Raw genomic sequence first — 21,818 nt, forward strand, 5'->3', positions numbered from 1 at the left:
CAGAAACTTCTAAAGCCATGACATAATTTTCTGGAATATTCCAAGCTGTTTAAAGGCACAGTCAACTTAGTGTATGTCAACTTCTGACCCACTAAAATTGTGATACAGTGAAATATAAGTGAAATAATCTGTCTGTAAACAATTGTTGGAAAAATGACTTGTGTCATGCACAAAGTAGATGTCCTAACCGTCTTGCCAAAACTATAGTTTGTTAACAAGAAATTTGTGGAGTGGTTGAAAAATGTGTTTTAATGACTGATACAAGATGAGCTACAAATCCCAGCTGTAGCATCAGCGTGTATGGGAGAGGACAGAGAGAGAGAGAGACGATGTGAGCTTGAGCTGTTCTTCTCTTCCGCTCCTACCTCTCTCTCTTTACTCCATCCATCGCTTCTCTCTCTCTCTCAGTGGAAGGCAGGGAGTCTCTCGGTCTCACATCAGTTCTGTGCCGCACGCACGCGCACACACCACAGGGGGTTATCACTGTGGCAGCATCACACACAGGGCTTTAGTAGCGCAGCACAAGGCACAGATAGTGTGAATGACATTTGCAGCTGCCACAGCAGGGGACACGCCAGAAATAGTGACAGAAATTAAGATTTTAGTGTTTGTCTATGCAGCTAGTGTTTATTAGCTGTTTTTGTAGGGGTTATTTACATTTTTTTGGATGTGTTTCTATAATGTTTCTCTATGTAAGGATGTACAGATAATGTCAAACCTTTTAAGTATCGTACCGTTTTTTTCTCCATTTTCACCTAAAATGTCATACCCAAATCTAACTGCCTGTAGCTCAGGACCTGAAGCAATGATAAGCATATTCTTGATACCATTTAAAAGGAAACACTTTGAAGTTTGTGGAAATGTGAAATTTATGTTGGAGAATATAGCACATTAGATCTGGTAAAAGATAATATAAACCAAAAAACATGTGTTTAAGTTTTTTTAAATGCAAGATGAAGACAATACTTTCAGATATGAGTATAGGTATAATTTAGATTTTCGCCACCAGATGGCAGCAGTGTGCGGGCAAAGTTTCAGACTCATACAGTGAAGAATTACATTACTGCACAACATTTTGTATCAAGTCTGCCAGGAGTTTGCCCAAATGTGCTGAATTGTCCAATTGATAAATTTTCAATTCACATAACTATAGAGAACATACAAAAATGCTATGGTAAAAAATGTAAGTTTACACGCTTCCAGGGATATCATACATGATGGATCATTAGCCTATCCACTAACTTTCACACATGGCCAGGCGGGGTGGGTGTGGAGCCAGAGACAGCGGTGGGGTCAAACTGTAGACCCAAGTTCCTACATTTGAACATAAAAATTGATTTTATCAAACGAAACTATGCTACATTTTATCTCTGGGACCTTCAGGTTGACAAATCAGAGCAAGATTACTGAATGTAAGTACATTATTTACCTTCAGAGGTGAAGTTGTGCACTCTCCTCAAACAATAGCATGGTATTCTTTTTTCACTGCAATAGCTACTGTTGATTGGACACTGCAGTTAGATTAACAAAAATATAAGCTTTCTGCCCATATACAGTGAGGGAAAAAAGTATTTCATCCCCTGCTGATTTTGTACGTTTGCTCACTGACAAAGAAATGATCAGTCTATAATTTTAATGGTAGGTTTATTTGAACAGTGACAGACAGAATAACAACAAAAAAATCCAGAAAAACTCATGTCAAAATGTTATAAAATGATTTGCATTTTAATGAGGGAAATAAGTATTTGACCCCTCTGCAAACCATGACTTAGTACTTGGTGGCAAAACCCTTGTTGGCAATCACAGAGGTCAGACGTTTCTTGTAGTTGGCCACCAGGTCTGCACACATCTCAGGAGGGATTTTGTCCCACTCCTCTTTGCAGATCTTCTCCATGTCATTAAGGTTTCGAGGCTGACGTTTGGCAACTCGAACCTTCAGCTCCCTTCACAGATTTTCTATGGGATTAAGGTCTGGAGACTGGCTAGGCCACTCCGGGACCTTAATGTGCTTCTTCTTGAGCCACTCCTTTGTTGCCTTGGCCGTGTGTTTTGGGTCATTGTCATGCTGGAATACCCATCCATGACCCATTTTCAATGCCCTGGCTGATGGAAGGAGGTTCTCACCCAAGATTTGACGATACATGGCCCCGTCCATCGTCCCTTTGATGCGGTGAAGTTGACCTGTCCCCTTAGCAGAAAAACACCCCCAAAGCATAATGTTTCCACCTCCATGTTTGATGGAGGGGATGGTGTTCTTGGCGTCATAGGCAGCATTCTTCGTCCTCCAAACATGGTGAGTTGAGTTGATGCCAAAGAGCTCCATTTTGGTCTCATCTGACCACAACACTTTCACCCAGTTGTCCTCTGACGGGCATGTATATGTGCTTTCTTGAGCAGGGGGACCTTGCGGGCACTGCAGGATTTCAGTCCTTCACGGTGTAGTGTGTTACCAATTGTTTTCTTTGTGACTATGGTCCCAGCTGCCTTGAGATCATTGACAAGATCCTCCCATGTAGTTCTGGGCTGATTCCTCACTGTTCTCATGATCATTGCAACTCCACGAGGTGAGATCTTGCATGGAGCCCCAGGCCGAGGGAGATTGACAGTTCTTTTGTGTTTCTTCCATTTGCGAATAATCGCCTAACTGTTGTCACCTTCTCACCAAGCTGCTTGGTGATGGTCTTGTAGCCATTCCAGCCTTTTGTAGGCCTACAATCTTGTCACTGACATCCTTGGAGAGCTCTTTGGTTTTGGCCATGGTGGAGAGTTTGGAATCTGATTGATTGATTGCTTCTGTGGACAGGTGTCTTTTATACAGGTAACAAACTGAGATTAGGAGCACTCCCTTTAAGAGTGTGCTCCTAATCTCAGCTCGTTACCTGTATAAAAAGACACCTGGGAGACAGAAATCTTTCTCATTGAGAGGGGGTCAAATACTTATTTCCCTCATTAAAATGCTAATCAATTTATAACATTTGTGACATGTGTTTTTCTGGATTTTGTTGTTGTTATTCTGTTTCTCACTGTTCAAATAAACCTACCATTAAAATTATAGACTGATCATTTCTTTGTCAGTGGGCAAACGTACAAAATCAGCAGGGGATCAAATACTTTTTCCCCTCACTGTAAGACAATGTCTATGTACCGGAAAGTTGGCTGTTGTATACAGTGTCATTCTAGTCACATTAGCGCACGTTAGCAACAACCGTCCCGGTTTAGGGACACCCATCCCATAGAGGTTAAAATTGAGAAAGTATTTATATCTAAAGTTTCCATTTTTAAATTGTAAATTCAAGTCACTTCCTGAATTGACTGACTTCCATTTGAATTGAACCCAATCCTGGTACATGAGTTTTGGATGAAACTATTAGAAAGCATAAAGGGAGGTGATGTACTGACAAACAGCTCAACAGTGACAGAGACACTGCTGTTGAGGGCTGGGTTCCCCCCGTCTTTGGCCATCACAGTCAGGTAGATCAGTCCTTCAGGGACCATTTCGTAGTCCAGTGGGCTGTTCACACTGATCACTGAGGAGAGGAGAGGGGAGGAGAGATGAGAGAGGGAGAGCGTGGCGAGAGAGCGTGGAGAGAGAAGAGTGCTGAGGACGTGTGTGATGCTAAGGACAGTAGAGCCAGCAGGGTTTACAGCAGGAGCATGACATAACACAGCAACTTTATATTCTAGTTAGGCCTACATACAAAATATGTACAGTACTTAGTGTAAAAATGTCTAATAATGTCAATAGCCAAATGTCAAAATGAATGTGTATTATGTTAAGACAATAAGTTCCTTTGTATCATGTAAAGCCTTACTCAAAGGTTTTGAGGTTACTCAAAACAAGCATAATTTCAATATGTGTGTGCATGTGTGTGTTTATTTGCGTGTATGCTGACCTGCGTAGCCCTCCACCATGATAATTCTGAAGTAACTACGGAATGCAGATGCTGAAGTGATGGTGTAGGTCAGGAAGTTGTTAGGGGGAGAGTCTTCATCTGTAGCCTGAGAAAGAAAGACAGTGAGTACAAGTTATTACTTTTTATTTTATTTAATTACAATGTGTATAACTCAAGTACAGTTGCAACATTGATGCTTTGGCAATATTTACTCAATGTTTATTATGCCAATAAAGAAATTTGTATATGAATTTGACTGGGCGAGAAGGGGGGGAGAGTGACTGACTTAGTGAGTGAGTGAGTCAGAGATAATATGATTTCACATGAATGAGACAGACAGTGTGTATGAGTATGGATGCCCAGATGCTACAGTAGACAGTGTTACAGTGTTGGAACCTGTGGATAAGACATCAGGCTGTCAGCCAGTCAGTGTGTTATTGGACAGATTAGAACCAAAGCTCAGTGTTAATATTTGGTGAACACAGCAAACAGGGAACAGACAGAAGTGTGTGTGTGTGTGTGTGTGTGTGTGTGTGTGTGTGTGTGTGTGTGTGTGTGTGTGTGTGTGTGTGTGTGTGTGTGTGTGTGTGTGTGTGTGTGTGTGTGTGTGTGTGTGTGTCTGTGTGTGTCCAATTCTAGGTTAATCGACACAACAATAACAGAACTACATCTGACATGGATAAAACATTAATCATGAGGCAGTGAGAGTCATTGGAGCTTCCTAGGGAATCAATATGGGTTGGACATGTTGTCAAATGCTGACTTGGGAACATATGCAAAAATGTTATGATTATGTAGAGATTTTATTGGTAACTTCTCTCACTGAGAAAGTGCTACTCTTGTCTCTCTCAATTTAACCCTCTCTCTATATCTCTTTCTCTAACATGATCACCTTCGCTCTCCTCTCTCGCTCTATCTCTCACTCTATCTCTCTTCAAATACTTTATGATAAGGCATTCACTCTCCAACCAACTGAGAAGAGAGAAAGATAAACAAAGAGGGGGCAAGAGGGAAGAAGAGGGGTAAAAGAAGAAAGGTAGAGGAAAGGAGAGGCAGAAGCAAGGAAAAAGAGACTGTGGAAGGCATGAGATGTGGGAGGCAAAGACAAAGCACTGTTGTAGAGAGAAAGAGACAGGGAGAGACAGTTCCCACTTCCCCATCATTTCTCTCCCTCCTTTCGTTTCTCTTTTGGTTTCACACTACCCCTTCTTCTCTCACTCTCTGTCTCTCTTTTTCTAGGGTGCGTTCTCATAGCATGTGCAGAACAGCTGGCAGGAATATTCACGGTCATTTTCAACCTCTCCTTTGCCCAGTATATAATCTCCGCTTATGTGTCTTTTTGTCAAGCAAAACTTTTTGTGGAAGGTACTGCACAGCGCACAGCGCACAATCGTGCAATCGTGCAATTAGTTTAGTTGAGATACGTCAGCTTTAGTTGTAGGCCTATTTGGCGGGGCAAATGTGTAGCCACCTGTTTCTGTGTAAGTCTTTTATTGGAGAATGTGAATGTCACGTCCTGACCAGTATAAAGGGTCATTTGTCATTGTAGTATGGTCAGGGCGTGGCAGGGGGTGTTGTTTTTGTGTGTTTTGGGGTTGGTTTGTTTCATGGGGATTTGTTCTAGTTTTCATTTTCTATGTTCCTTTTCTATGTGTGGCCGAGTATGGTTTCCAATCAGAGGCAGGTGTCTTTCGTTGTCTCTGATTGGAAGCCATACTTAGCCAGCCTGTTTTTTCCTGTGGGTTGTGGGTGGTTGTTTCCTGTATAGTCTGAGAACCTTACGGAACTGTTGATTGTCGGTTTGTTATTTTTGTTTAAGTGTTCACGTTATTACGAAAATAAAAGAAGATGAGCACTATACCCGCTGCGCTTTGGTCCCCTTTCATCGACGCTTATGACAGTGAAACAATTTTGTGTCTGTTGCTTTTCATTAAATCATGCATAGCTCTTCTTTATAAGGCCTAAAATAGATGTGTTCATATGGGCAAAATATTATCTATAGGCTATAGCATACAGAATTTTGATCAGTTATGAAAAAATAATAATTTAATACAGAAAAAAATGATCTGGGAAAAGGCTGACATTTGGACCTTTCAGTTAAAATAGACTCTTTGTCACATGACTATAGGAATGGAAACATTGTGATTTTAGAGACACAAAGTAACAATAGCCTATTATTAAAGGCTTATCTATACTGGGCTCTCACTGTCATTATCATTATCATTATTCACATCATTCCAATTCAATCAAGTCACAATTATCAGCTTTGGTATTGCCTTCTGTGAGCAGGCTTTCTGAGTGAAGAGAAACACATGGGTAGGAAAAAGTCTGAAAATGAAAATGATTATGAAATTTGGACCACATAAATCCAATGTTTATATAAAATGTCTGCCTTTTCACCTATATTTTAACAGTCGAATAAGTCAATTTAATATCGGACATCATAAAATCAATTTGTCCTATATGGTTTTATCGTTTTCTCATTATAATACGGAAAATGTAGACTATTTCAAAAGAACAGAATACCATATTTTGAGTTGACGCTATAGTCTATTAAACTAAAGATCTAGCCAAGGTTTAACTTTAAGGCAAGGGCATCTTTTAAAACAATTTTGATACTCACCTCATGTCTTCATAATATGAATGAGAATGTAGTCCATTTTATTTTGAAATCAGTTTCTCTCCCATTGTTCCCATTTAAAAAAAAAATATGCATAAGAGATTCACAAACTATAACAATGGATTGTTGTAAAACGCTGCCCTGCCCTGGCTGGACACTCACATTCAAATAATTTCCCCCTGTCATCGCTCCCATTGTTCCCATTTTCAAAAAAATAAATATGCATGTGTGACTTGCTGGCATTCCACCGCCATGGCAAAGACCCTGCTACCTGCAAGCAACAGAAGGATCTGAAGTCATTGGGTGAAAAGTACACGAGTCAACGGCTGGAGTCTTAGCTGAAGAGCGTTGCCTACACTTTCCAGTTGCAGTTGTGAATATTCCAAAATCCATCTGAGAAAAATTAACACTGTCAATTATCAATTTCAACCATTTCAATGACTCCAAAATCCTTATCTGACCAGAATACAAAGCACATTCTTGGAAGATTTGTTCGTGAACTTGTTTTTATGGTACTGCATTGTCATGTAGCCTACTCTTATTTTGGGGTATTTTTTGGTTATTTGAAATACATGTTTTATAGTGAATGGGGTGTTAATGGATGGTGTAAAAACAAGAAATACATTGTAGGAACTAGATATAGGCCTAGATATAGTATAGTCTGTTTTTAGCCTTCAGCCTTTATATAACCACATAAACAAATGTATATACAATATTCTGCCCATATGAACACATGTATTTTAGGCCATAACTTAACCAATTTCTGCAGGCTATATATAAAATATTCTTCCCATATGAACGAATGTGTAAACAATATTTGTAGCCATACTTGATTTAATGAAAAGTAGTAAACATTCATATAGCTTCACATTCTATAATAACTGACTCATGAACACAATCACACAATAGTAAACATACACAATATTGTTTTACATTATTTAATAAAAAACGAATAAACACAATCACGCAATAGCCCTTCACGGCTTCCCTGGGAAACTCAACGTACTGCAGCCTCATGCGGATGAATAAGTAACAGAGGAAGGAGTTTGCTTCTGCTGCAGTATTAGCAGTTATAATATTTGTGTTGTGGAAAATATCATCAGACGGGAGTACAGTTTAGTGTTGTTTAGTAAAACTATCTCGTGCCATACAGCCCCGGACCAATAGTGCGCATGAGCACTTTCTGTTAGGTGTCGCAACATAACACTGCCTTAATACATTACTGCTTAGTAACAGCATAGTAACTAATATGGACAGATGTCGGTCACCGATACTACAACGGTAAAATATTGCGCGTTGCGGTGGTGCTTCAGTAATCCCAACATGTCTTAACCTAACCACCATCATTCCTGTTCCCAAAATCTCTATGGCTACCTGCCACAATGACTACCGCCCTGATGCACTCACATCTGTAATCAGGAAGGGTTTTGAAAGGCTGGTTATGGCACACTTGAACTCCATCATCCCAGACAGCCTAGACCCACCCCAATTTGCATACTGCCACAAAAGATCCATAGACGACACAATCTCAATTGCATTCTACACTGCCCTCACGACCTAGGTAAACAGAATACCTATGTGAGAATAATGTTCATTGTCTACAGCTCAGCATTCAACACCATAGTCCCCTCCAAGGTCGTCACAAAGCTTGGGACCTTGGACTGAACACCTCGCTCTGCAACTGGATAATGGACTTCCTGATGGGCCGACCCCAGGTGGTGAGAGTGGGCAACATTATCAAATCAAATGTATTTACAAAGCCCTTTTTACTTCAGCAGATGTCACAAAGTCCTTATACAGAAACCCAGTCTAAAGCCCCAAACAGCAAGCAATGCAGATATAGAAGCACCTCTACATCACCTACACCACGCTGACCTTCAACATATGGGCCCCACAGGGGTGCGTGCTTAGTCCCCTCCTGTACTCTCTGTTCACCCACGACTCCAACACCATCATCAAGTTTGCTGACGACACAACGGTGGTAGGCCTGATCACTGGAGATTCAGGGAGGAGGTCAGTGACCTGGAAGTACCAGGACAACAACCTCTTCCTCAACGTCAATAAGACCAAGGAGATGGCGGCTGAGCATGCCCTCATCCACATCGACTGGGTTGCAGTGGAGCGGATTGAGAGAAATTTCCCCGGTGTCCAGATCACTAAGAAATTAAAATGGTCCATACACACGCAAACAGCTGTGAAGAAGGCAGGACAGCACCTCTTTCTCCTTCAGGAGGTTGAAAAGATTTGGCATGGGCCCTCAAATCTTCAAAAAGTTCTACAGCTGCACTATTGAGAGCATCTTGACTGGCTGCATCCCTGCTTGGTATGGCAACTGCACCACTCTCGATCACATAGCACTTCAGAGGGTGGTGTGGACAGGTGGTGTCAAAGGAAGGCCCTGAAAATTGTTAGACTCCAGCCACTGACTCTATGCACACTCACACACTCACTCTAAACACTCTATACACTTACATGCACACACAAACACACGCACACACGCACTGTCATATGCGTCGTAAGGGACAGACCAAGGCACAGCGGGTAGAGTGCTCATCTTCATTCTTTATTTAGAGTGAACACTCAAACAAAATAAACAAACGACCAAACAGTTCCGTAAGGCACACGGCTATACAGAAAACAACCACCCACAAAACCCAAAGGAAAACAGGCTGCCTAAGTATGGCTTCCAATCAGAGACAACGAAAGACACCTGCCTCTGATTGGAAACCATACTCGGCCAAACCTGGAAAATGAAACATAGAAAATGAAAACTAGAACACATCCCCTAGAAAAAAACTAACCCCAAACACACAAAACAACCCCCCTGCCACGCCCTGACCATTCTACTATGGCAAAAGACCCTTTTTACTGGTCAGGACATGACAGTACCCCCCCCCCCGAAGGTGCAGACCCCGACTGCACCTCAAACAAAAAAAACACAAAAACAACCCCAAACCTAAAAGGAGGGAAGGGAGGGTGACCACCGTCAACGACGGTTCCTGTGCTACACCCACCCTTCGCCAATCCTCCAACTACGGAGGTGGCTCTGGCTCCGGGCGTAGCCCCTGTTCTGCGCTGCCGACCCCCGCAGAAGGCTCTTGGCTGCAGACCCCCGCTGAAGGCTCTGGGCTGCAGACCGCCGCTAAAGGCTCTGGGCTGCAGACCGCCGCTGAAGGCTCTGGGCTGCAGACCGTCGCTGAAGGCTCTGGGCTGCAGACCGTCGCTGAAGGCTCTGGGCTGCAGACCGTCGCTGAAGACTCTGAGCTGCAGACCGTCGCTGAAGACTCAGGGCTGCAGACCGTCGTTGAAGACTCAGGGCTGCAGACCGTCGCTGAAGACTCAGGGCTGCAGACGGTCGCTGAAGACTCAGGGCTGCAGATCGTCGCTGAAGACTCAGGGCTGAGAGGCGTCGCTGGAGGCCCCGGGCTGAGAGGCATCGCTGGAGGCCCCGGGCTGAGAGGCATCGCTGGAGGCCCCGGGCTGAGATGCGTCACTGGAGGCCCCGGACTGGGAGGCGTCGCTGGAGGCCCCGGACTGGGAGGCGTCGCTGGAGGCCCGGACTGGGAGGCGTCGCTGGAGGCCCCGGACTGGGAGGCGTCGCTGGAGGCTCCGGCCTGGGAGGCGAGTCGTTGGAGGCTCCAGGCTGAGGAGCGTCGCTGGAAGCTCCAGGCTGAGAAGCGTCGCTGGAGACTCCAGGCTGAGGGGCGTCGCTGGAGGCTCCAGGCTGAGAGGCGTCACTAGAGGCTCTGGACTGAAGAGCGTCGCTGGAGGCTCCTGACTGAAAAGCATCTCTGTAGGTTCCAGACTGGGGACCTTCGCTGCAGGCTCCATGCCATGGATCATCACTACTGGTTCTGCGACATGGATAATCACTGGAGACTTTGTGCCATGGATCCTCACTGGAGGCTCCGGGCCATGGATTATCACTGGAGGCTTCATGCCATGGATCATCCCTACAAGCTCCGGGCCATGGATCATCACTGGCGGCTTCGTGCCTTGGATCATCCCTACAGGCTCCGGGCCATGGATCATCACAGGATGCTTCGTGCCATGGATTAACACTACAGGCTCCGGGCCATGGATCATCACTGGATTCTTCGTGCCATGGATTATCGCTGGAGACGTCGGACCATTGACCATCACTAGAGGCTTCCTACGGGGCGCTGGAACTGGTCTCACCAGACTGGGGAGACGCACTGCGGACTGCGTGCTCAAAGCAGGCACCAGCCTTACCGGGCTATGGAGGCGCACTGGATGTCTGCTGCGTGGGACTGGCATGGGAGGCGCCAGGCTAGTAACACGCACCTTCGGGCTAGTGCGGGGAGCAGGAACAGGACGTACTGGTCCCGGGTGGCTCAGTTGGTAGAGCATGGTGTTTGCAATGCCAGGGTTGTGGGTTCGATTCCCATGGGGGACCAGTACGAAAAAAAAAAGGAAAAAAAAAGGAATGTATGCATTCACTACTGTAAGTCGCTCTGGATAAGAGCGTCTGCTAAATGACTAAAATGTAAAAAATGTACTAGGCTATGGTGGCGCACTGGAGGAAGAGTACGCGGAGCAGGCACAGGGTACACTGGGTCTTGGAGACGCACTGGAGGTCTGGAGCGCACGGCCTGCACAACCCGTCCTGGCTGGATGGTCACTGTAGCCCGGCACGGACGGAGCGCTGGCACAGGGCGAACTGGGCTGTACTGGGGAATGAGGGCTGCCATGTGTAGAGCAGGCGCAGGATAAACTGGGCTGAGGAGACACACTGGCGGCCAGATGCACTGAGCAGGCACATTCCTTCCTGGCTGAGTGCCAACTCTAGCACGGCAACGCTGCGGAGCCAGTACCGACCGCACCGGACTGTGCGTGTGGATAGGCGAGATAGTGCGCATCACCCCGTAATGCATCGCACGCCTGCTCAGTCGTGCCCTCTCTGCCAGTACCTCCCTCCGGAATCTCGCGTCAAGCTCCGTGCTTGACTCCATTCTTGGCTCCGGTTTGCTCCACGGCTCTCTCCTGTACGCCCCTGACCTAGCCAAACTCCCCGTATGCCCCCCCAAAAAACATTTTTGGGGCTGCCTCTCAGTCTTGCCTTTTGGTGCATATAACGCCTCGTAGTATCGTCCCTCCTCTTTCGCTGCTTGGATCTCCTCCCTCGGACGACGATACTCCCCAGCCTGCCTCCATGGTCCTTTACCATCCAGAATCTCCTCCCAAGTCCATTCCTCCAGATACCTCTGCTGCTCCTTACCATGCTGCTTGGTCTTCTTTTGGTGGGTGGTTCTGTCATATGCGTCATAAGGGACAGACCAAGGCGCAGCGGGTATAGTGCTCATCTTCTTTCTTTATTTAGAGTGAACATTCAAACAAAATAAACTAAAAACAAACCCCAAACACGTGACACACACACACATACAAAGTGGTGGGAAATGAACCTAATTGTTATACTTGAGTAAAATTAAAGATACCTTAATAGAAAATGACTCAAGTAAAAGTGAAAGTCACCCAGTAAAGTACTACTTGAGTAAAAGTCTAAAAGTATTTGGTTTTAAATATACTTAAGTATCAAAAGTAAATGTCATTGCTAAAATATACTTAAAACTTCTTTGGGATTGGTGTCCCTTCTATAGGACGGTTGAGCTAACATAGGCTAATGCGATTAGCATGAGGTTGTAAGTAACAAAACTGTTCGCTGCTCTGGCACCCCAATGGTGGAACAAGCTCCCTCACGACGCCAGGACAGCGGAGTCAATCACCACCTTCCGGAGACACCTGAAACCCCACCTCTTTAAGGAATACCTAGGATAGGATAAAGTAATCCTTCTAACCCCCCCCCCCTTAAAAGATTTAGATGCACTATTGTAAAGTGGTTGTTCCACTGGATATCATAAGGTGAATGCACCAATTTGTAAGTCGCTCTGGATAAGAGCGTCTGCTAAATGACTTAAATGTAAATGTTAATGTAACAAGAACATTTCCCAGGACATAGACATATCTGATATTGGCAGAAAGCTTAAATTCTTGTTAATCTAACTGCACTGTCCAATTTACAGCAGCTATTACAGTGAAAGAATACCATGCAATTGTTTGAGGAGAGTGCACAGTTCTGAACATGAAAAGTTATTAATAAACAAAATAGGCACATTTGGGCGTGATACAAAAATGTGAACAGAAATGCAATATTTCATTGGATCAGTCTAAAACTCTGCACATACACTGATGCCATCTACTGACCAAAATCTAAATTGCAGCTGGGCTGGAATAATACATTACACTTTCTCTTGCATTTCAAAATTATTTCTTTGTATTATCTTTTACCAGATCTATTGTGTTTTATTCTACTACATTGTTTTCACATTTCCATAAACTCCAAAGTGTTTCCTTTCAAATGGTGCCAAGAAAATGCATATCCTTGCTTCAGGGCCTGAGCTACAGGCAGTTAGATTTGGGTATGTCATTTTAGGCAAAAATTGAAAAAAAGGGGTGGATCCTCATGAGGGTTTTAAGTATCTAAAGGTATAAATAATTTCAAATTCCTTATATTAAGCAAACCAGACGGCACCATTTTCTTGTTATTTTAATGTACGGAAAGTCAGTGGCACACTCCAACACTCAGACATAATTTACATATGAAGCATGTGTGTTTAGTGAGTAAGCCAGATCAGAGGCAGTAGGATGACCAGGGATGTTCTCTTGATAAGTGTGTGAATTGGGCTATTTTGCTATCCTGCTAAGCATTGAAAATGTAAAGAGTACTTTTGAGTGTCAGGGAAAATGTATGGAGTAAAAAGTAAAGCATTTTCTTTAGGAATGTAGTGAAGTAAAAGTAAATGTTGTAAAAAACTGAAATAGTAAAGTACAGATACCCTGAAAAACTACTTAACTTGTTATGGATAGGGGGCAGTATTTTCACGGCCGGATAAAAAAACGTACCCGATTTAATCTGATTATTACTCCTGCCCAGAAACTAGAATATGCATATAATTGTTAGCTTTGGATAGAAAACACTCCAAAGTTTCTAAAACTGTTTGAATGGTGTCTGTGAGTATAAAAGAACTCATTTGGCAGGCCAAAACCTGAGAAGATTCCAAACAGGAAGTGCCCTCTCTGACTATTTCTTCGCCTTCTTGATCATCTCTATCCAAAACAGGGGATCTCTGCTGTAACGTGACATTTTCTAACGCTCCCATAGACTCTCAGAAGGCGCCAGAATGTTGAATGATGACTTTGCAGGCCATGGCTGAAAAACAGTAGAGCATTTGGTAAGTGGTCGATCTGAGAACAATGAGACAGGCCCGCGCGTGCACGAGACGACTCCATGTTTTTATTTTCAATCTTTGAACGAAAACAGGGTTTCCTGGTCGGAATATTATCGCTTTTTTACGAGAAAAATCGCATAAAAATGGATTTTAAACAGCGTTTGACATGCTTCGAAGTACGGTAATGGAATATTTTGTAATTTTTTGTCACGAAACGCGCCGGGCGCACCACCCTTCTTTACCCTTCGGATAGTGTCTCGAACGCACAACAAAACGCCGCTATTTGGATATAACTATGGATTATTTGGAACCAAACCAACATTTGTTATTGAAGTAGAAGTCCTGGGAGTGCATTCTGACGAAGAACAGCAAAGGTAATCCAAGTTTTCTTATAGTAAATCTGAGTTTGGTGAGTACCAAACTTGGTGGGTGTCAAAATAGCTAGCCATGATGGCCGGGCTATCTACTCAGAATATTGCAAAATGTGCTTTCACCGAAAAGCTATTTTAAAATCGGACACCGCGATTGCATAAAGGAGTTCTGTATCTATAATTCTTAAAATAATTGTTATGTTTTTTGTGAACGTTTATCGTGAGTAATTTAGTAAATTCACCAGAAGTGTTCGGTGGGAATGCTAGTTCTGAATGTCACATGCTAATGTAAAAAGCTGGTTTTTGATATAAATATGAACTTGATTGAACAAAACATGCATGTATTGTATAACATAATGTCCTAGGAGTGTCATCTGATGAAGATCATCAAAGGTTAGTGCTGCATTTAGCTGTGGTTTTGTTTTTTGTGACATTATATGCCAGCTTGAAAAATGGGTGTCTGATTATTTCTGGCTGGGTACTCTGCTGACATAATCTAATGTTTTGCTTTCGCTGTAAAGTCTTTTTGAAATCGGACAGTGTGGTTAGATAAAGGAGAGTCTTGTCTTTAAAATGGTGTAAAATAGTCATATGTTTGAAAAATGGAAGTTTTCGGATTTTCGAGGACTTTGTATTTCGCGCCACACCCATCATTGGATATTGGAGCAGGTGTTCCGCTAGCGGAACGTCTAGATCTAAGAGGTTAACCTCTATGGGCTAGGTGGGACCAAATCATCCCACCTACGTAACAGCCAGTGGAATCCTGTGGCGCGTTATTCAAATACCTTAGAAATGCTATTACTTCAATTTCTCAAACATACGACTATTTTACAGCATTTTAACCTGTTAGGGCTAGGGGGCAGTATTGACACGGCTGGATAAAAAACGTACCCGATTTAATCTGGTTACTACTCCTGCCCAGTAACTAGAATATGCATATAATGATTGGCTTTGGATAGAAAAACCCTAAAGTTTCTAAAACTGTTTGAATGGTGTCTGTGAGTATAACAGAACTCATATGGCAGGCAAAAACCTGAGAAGATTTCATGCAGGAAGTGGCCTGTCTGACAAGGTGTCGTTCTTCTTGCCTCTGTTTATTTTAGACTGAGGATCTCTGCTATAACGTGACACTTCCTACGGCTCCCGTATGCTCTCAGAAGGCGGCAAAAAGCTGAATCGTGGCTTTGCAGGCTCTGGCTGAAAAAAAGTAGCGCGTTTGGGTAGTGGCTGGTTACAGTACTGTGAGACTCAGGCGCATGCCCGCGTCGACCGAATGCTTTGTTTTCTTTCCTCTGTTTACCTAAACGCAGATTCCCGGTCGGAATATTATCGCTTTTTTACGAGAAAAATGGCATAAAAATTGATTTTAAACAGCGGTTGACATGCTTCGAAGTACGGTAATGGAATATTTAGAATTTTTTTGTCATGAATTGCGCCATGCTCGTGACCCTTATTTACACTTCGGATAGTGTCTTGGAACGCACAAACAAAACGCCGCTATTTGGATATAACGATGGATTATTTTGGACCAAACCAACATTTGTTATTGAAGTAGCAGTCCTGGGAGTGCATTCTGACGAAGAACATCAAAGGTAATCAAACTTTTGTAATAGTAAATCTGACTTTGGTCAGGGCTAAACTTGGTGGGTGTCTAAATAGCTAGCCGTGATGGCTGGGCTATCTACTGAGAATATTGCAAAATGTGCTTTCACCGAAAAGCTATTTTAAAATCGGACACCTCGATTGCACAAAGGAGTTCTGTATCTATAATTCTTAAAATAATTGTTATGTTTTTTGTGAACGTTTATCGTGAGTAATTTAGTAAATTCACCGGAGGTTTGCGGGCGGTATGCTAGTTCTGAACGTCACATGCTAATGTAAAAAGCTGTTTTTGATATGTATATGATCTTGATTCGAACAAAATCTGCATGTATTGTATAACATAATGTCCTAGGTGTGTCATCTGATGAAGATCATCAAAGGTCAGTGCTGCATTTAGCTGTCTTCTTGGTTTTTGTGACATTATATGCTAGCTTGAAAAATGGGTGTCTGATTATTTCTGGCTGGGTACTCTGCTGACATAATCTAATGTTTTACTTTCGTTGTAAAGCCTTTTTGAAATCGGACAGTGTGGTTAGATTAACGAGAGTCTTGTCTTTAAAATGGTGTAAAATAGTCATATGTTTGAGAAATTGAAGTAATAGCATTTCTAAGGTATGTGAAAATCGCGCCACGGGATTACACTGGCTGTTGCGTAGGTGGGACGATTACGTCCCGCCTAGCCCAGAGAGGTTAAAGACAAGACTCTCGTTAATCTAACCACACTGTCCGATTTCAAAAAGGTTTTACAACGAAAGCAAAACATTAGATTATGTCAGCAGAGTACCCAGCCAGAAATAATCAGACAACCATTTTTCAAGCTAGCATATAATGTCACAAAAACCCAGAAGACAGCTAAATGCAGCACTTACCTTTGATGACCTTCATCAGATGACACACCTAGGACATTATGTTATACAATACATGCATGTTTTGTTCAATCAAGTTCATATTTATATCAAAAACCAGCTTTTTACATTAGCATGTGATGTTCAGAACTAGCATACCCCCCGCAAACTTCCGGCGAATTTACTAACTATTTACTAAATTACTCACGATAAACGTTCACAAAAAGCATAACAATTATTTTAAGAATTATAGATACAGAACTCCTCTATGCACTTGATATGTCCGATTTTAAAATAGCTTTTTGGTGAAAGCACATTTTGCAATATTCTAAGTAGATAGCCCGGCACCACAGGGCTAGCTATTTAGACACCCAGCAAGTTTAGCCTTCACCAAACTCCGATTTACTATTAGAAAAGTTTGATTACCTTTGGTGTTCTTCGTCAGAATGCACTCCCAGGACTTCTACTTTAATAACAAATGTTGGTTTGGTCCAAAATAATCCATAGTTATGTTCAAACAGCGGATTTTTGTTTGTGAGTTCAAGACACTATCCGAATGGTAAATAAGGGTTACGAGCATGGCGCATTTCGTGACAAAATATTTCTAAATATTTCATTACCGTACTTCGAAGCATGTCAACCGCTGTTTAAAATCAATTTTTATGCCATTTTTCTCGTAAAAAAGCGATAATATTCCGACCGGGAATCTGCATTAATGTAAACAGACGAAAGAAAATAAAGCATGGGGTCGACTCGGGCACGCGCCTAAGCCCATTGTCCTCTGATCGGCCACTTGTCAAAAGCGATAATGTGTTTCAGCCTGGGGCTGCCTCGATATCGTTCAGGTTTTTCCCGGGCTCTGAGAGCCTATGGGAGCCGTAGGAAGTGTCACGTTACAGCAAAGATCCTCAGTCTTCAATAAACAGAGGCAAGAAGAACAACAACTTGTCAGACAGGCCACTTCCTGCATGGAATCTTCTCAGGTTTTTGCCAGCCATATGAGTTCTGTTATACTCACAGACACCATTCAAACAGTTTTAGAAACTTTAGGGTGTTTTCTATCCAAAGCCAATAATTACATGCATATTCTAGTTACTGGGCAGGAGTAGTAACCAGATTAAATCGGGTACGTTTTTTATCCGGCCGTGTAAATACTGCCCCCTAGCCCTAACAGGTTAAGTACTTCACACCACTGCACACACTCACATACACCAACACTTAATTTGCTCACACACACATAACACACACACACATTCATACTGACTCTATACACGCACGCACACTCAAATACAATCATCATATACGCTGCAGCTACTCAGTTTATCACATATCCTGATCACTACTCACCGTATCCCTATTCATATCTACCCCTACCACTCCAGTATCCCTGCGCTTTGTAAATATGGTATTGGCACTGACCCTGTAAGTTAATGTAGCTTACTTACTTTCTCATGTCCTTCATATTTCTATTTCTCGTGTATTTTTGTTCTACTTGACTATTTTTTATAATTCTACTGAAACGGATTACTGCATTGTTGCACATGACAATAAAACTTGAAACTCTCAATCTTTTGCTCCACTTTACCTTCCTCTTTTGGCTGCACAGTATCCTCTCTCTCTCTCTCTCTCTCTCTCTCCTCCTCCTCCTCCTCCTCCTCTCCCTCCCTTCTCCTTCTTCTTCTTTTTGCTCCAGTGTTTTCAGAGGCTTGGGAGTCCGGTCCTTGGCAAAACCAGAATTGTTGACACACTTTATGCTTGCTGGTTTCCCTTTTTCTCTTAGGCATCCTATTAATAACCAGTGTGTTTAAGGTTAGCTCTGTCTAATCAAACACAGCAAGTCGAGCATTCAGTTCCCGCTCACACACATACGCACACACACACACGCACACACACACCCACACACTCGCACGGACACATGCAAGCACGCACACACACGGCAAATAAAGCATGGCAGGAGACCCTGTGACGAGCAGTGTAGAGCCAAGTCAGGATCTCATGGCTAATAATTGGCTTTGGATGCATCCAAAATTGCACCCTATCCCCTATATAGTGCACTCCTTTTGACAAGGGTCAAGTGGAGTACACTAAATAGAGAATATGGTGCCATTTGGGAAGCAAGCTTTCTCTCCAGAGGGGTTAAGAGGAAACGCAGAGCCATTAGTTACTATTACACCCCCTGACCTCTGACCTAACTGGAAACCTGACTAATAAGGGGCTGTAGAGAGATGGAAGTATAGGAGTTCTAACAAGAAGACAGAGTGGATGGCAGAGAGGGTGAGGCAGACAGAGGTGTGTAACACACACAGTGACACACGTGTGTGTGTGTGAGAAGGCACATATGCATGCACAGCTATTGCTCGCCTGAGGTGGAGTATCTCATGATAAGCTGTAGACCACACTATCTACCTAGGGAGTTTTCATCTGTATTTTTCATAGCTGTTTACATACCACCACAGTCAGAGGCCAGCACTCAGACAGCATTGAATGAGCTGTATTCCACCATAAGCAAACAAGAAAATGCTCACCCAGAGGCGGCACTCCTAGTAGCTGGGGACTTTAAAGCAGGGAAACTTAAATCCGTTTTACCAAATTTCTATCAGCATGTTATCATGAGATACTCCACCTTGTAGGGCAGATGCTGGAGTGAGTGGTCGTGCTGCACCTCGCTCCGCGGGTAATATTACATTTCATTACATTTCATTACATTACATTGGAACGATTTGATTAGTGTATTGTTAGCTAGCTACATAGTTGTATCTGCTGTTTTTGTATCAAGGATAAAAGTGTAGCTCTGAGGAACTAACAAGGTTAGCTAGCCAACTGTATTCGTTCGTTCGCGCTGTTTTTGAAACGGCGTCAACACCATAACACCACAGCTAGCTAGCTAACTTATATTACATTACATTACATTACATTGGAACGATTTGATTAGTGTATTGTTAGCTAGCTACATAGTTGTATCTGCTGTCTTTGTATCAAGATAAAGGCGTAGTAAAGAGTAACTATCGAGGTTAGCTAGCCAGCTACATTCTCTAACATAGTCAACAACGCGCCCACTGCTACCTAGCTAACCCTACCAGCTAGCTGTATCATTTTTAGTCAATAAGATTTTTGCAACGTTAGCTTATCTTTCTGAACATTCGAGTTGTGTAGTCCACTTGTGTAGCTAGCAGGACTGACTTGTGTTAGTTAACCTCTCTGGGCTAGGTGGCACCAAATCGTCCCACCTACGTAACAGCCAGTTGAATCCTGTGGCGCGATTTTCAAATACCTTAGAAATGCTATTACTTCAATTTCTCAAACATATGACTATTTTACACCATTTTAAAGACAAGACTCTCGTTAATCTAACCACACTGTCCGATTTCAAAAAGGCTTTACAACGAAAGCAAAACATTAGATTATGTCAGCAGAGTACCCAGCCAGAAATAATCAGACACCCATTTTTCAAGCTAGCATATAATGTCACAAAAACCCAGAAGACAGCTAAATGCAGCACTAACCTTTGATGATCTTCATCAGATGACACACCTAGGACATTATGTTATACAATACATGCATGTTTTGTTCAATCAAGTTCATATTTATATCAAAAACCAGCTTTTACATTAGCATGTGACGTTCAGAACTAGCATACCCCCCGCAAACTTCCGGCGAATTCACTAACAATTTACTAAATTACTCACGATAAACGTTCACAAAAAGCATAACAATTATTTTAAGAATTATAGATACAGAACTCCTCTATGCACTCGATATGTCCGATTTTAAAATAGCTTTTCGGTGAAAGCACATTTTGCAATATTTTAAGTAGATAGCCCGGCATCACAGGGCTAGCTATTTAGACACCCAGCAAGTTTAGCCTTCACCAAAATCAGATTTACTATTACAAAAGTTTGATTACCTTTACTGTTCTTCGTCAGAATGCACTCCCAGGACTTCTACTTCAATAACAAATGTTGGTTTGGTCCCAAATAATCCATAGTTATGTTCCAACCGCGGCGTTTTGTTCGTGCGTTCAGGACACTATCCGAATGGTAAATAAGGGTTACGAGCACACGGCGCATTTCGCGACAAAAGATTTCTAAATATTTCATTACCGTACTTCGAAGCATGTCAACCGCTGTTTAAAATAAATTTTTATGCCATTTTTCTCGTAAAAAAGCGATAATATTCCGACCGGGAATCTGCAATTAGGTAAACAGCCGAAAGAAAATACAGCATGGGGTCGACTCGGGCACGCGCCTAATTCCTTTGTCCTCTGATCGGCCACTTGGCAAAGGCGATTATGTGTTTCAGCCTGGGGCTGCCTCGACATTGTTCAGCTTTTTCCCGGCTCTGAGAGCCTATTGGAGCTGTAGGTAGTGTCACGTTACAGCTAAGATCCTGACTCTTCAATAAACAGAGGCAAGAACAACAACACCTTGTCAGACAGGCCACTTTCTGCATGAAATCTTCTCAGGTTTTTGCCTGCCATATGAGTGCTGTTATACTCACAGACACCATTCAAACAGTTTTAGAAACTTTAGGGTGTTTTCTATCCAAAGCCAATAATTATATGCATATTCTAGTTTCTAAAACTGTTTGAATGGTGTCTGTGAGTATAACAGAACTCATATGGCAGGCCAAAACCTGACAAGATTCCAAACAGGAAGCGCCCTCTCTGACCATTCCTTGGGCTTCTTGGCTCTGTTTATTGAACATTTAGGATCTTTGCTGTAACATGACACTTCCTACGGCTCCCATAGGCTCTCAGAACCCGGGAAAAAGCTGAATGATGTAATTCCAGCCGCTGGCTGAAAAACTTTAGCGCATTTGGATGGTGGTCGATCAGAGGGCCATCAGACTCAGGCTCGTGCCTGCGTCGACCGAAAGGTTTGTTTTCATTCCTCTGTTTAGCTAAATGGACATTCCCAATCGGAATATTATCGTTTTTTTACAAGAAAAAATGGCATAAAAATTGATTTTAAACAGCGGTTGCCATGCTTCGAAGTACGGTAATGGAATATTTAGAATTTTTTTGTCACGAAATGCGTCGTGCTCGTCACCATTCTTTACCATTCAGATAGTGTCTTGAACGCACAAAAAAAACAGAGGATATTTGAACATAACTATGGATTATTTTGAACCAAACCAACATTTGTTATTGAAGTAGAAGTCCTGGGAGTGCATTCTGACGAAGACAGCAAAGGTAATAACATTTTTCTTATAGTAAATCTGACTTTGGTCAGGGCTAAACT

General features: G+C 42.7%; 1 protein-coding gene across 1 annotated transcript in view; it reads right to left on the reverse strand.

The window, feature by feature from the left end:
• cdh23 (cadherin-related 23) overlaps positions 1-21,818 on the reverse strand; it is an 834,383-nt gene that overhangs the window by 239,429 nt on the left and 573,136 nt on the right. Inside the window, exons 16-17 of the mRNA XM_045700638.1 lie at positions 3,894-3,999; positions 3,400-3,527 (exon numbers count right to left, since the gene is read on the reverse strand). Of these exons, the coding sequence (XP_045556594.1) occupies positions 3,400-3,527; positions 3,894-3,999 (234 nt within the window). The remainder of the gene's footprint in view (positions 1-3,399; positions 3,528-3,893; positions 4,000-21,818) is intronic.

Source organism: Salmo salar, chromosome ssa18 (genome assembly GCF_905237065.1).
Source record: "Salmo salar chromosome ssa18, Ssal_v3.1, whole genome shotgun sequence".
NCBI lineage: Eukaryota > Metazoa > Chordata > Actinopteri > Salmoniformes > Salmonidae > Salmo > Salmo salar.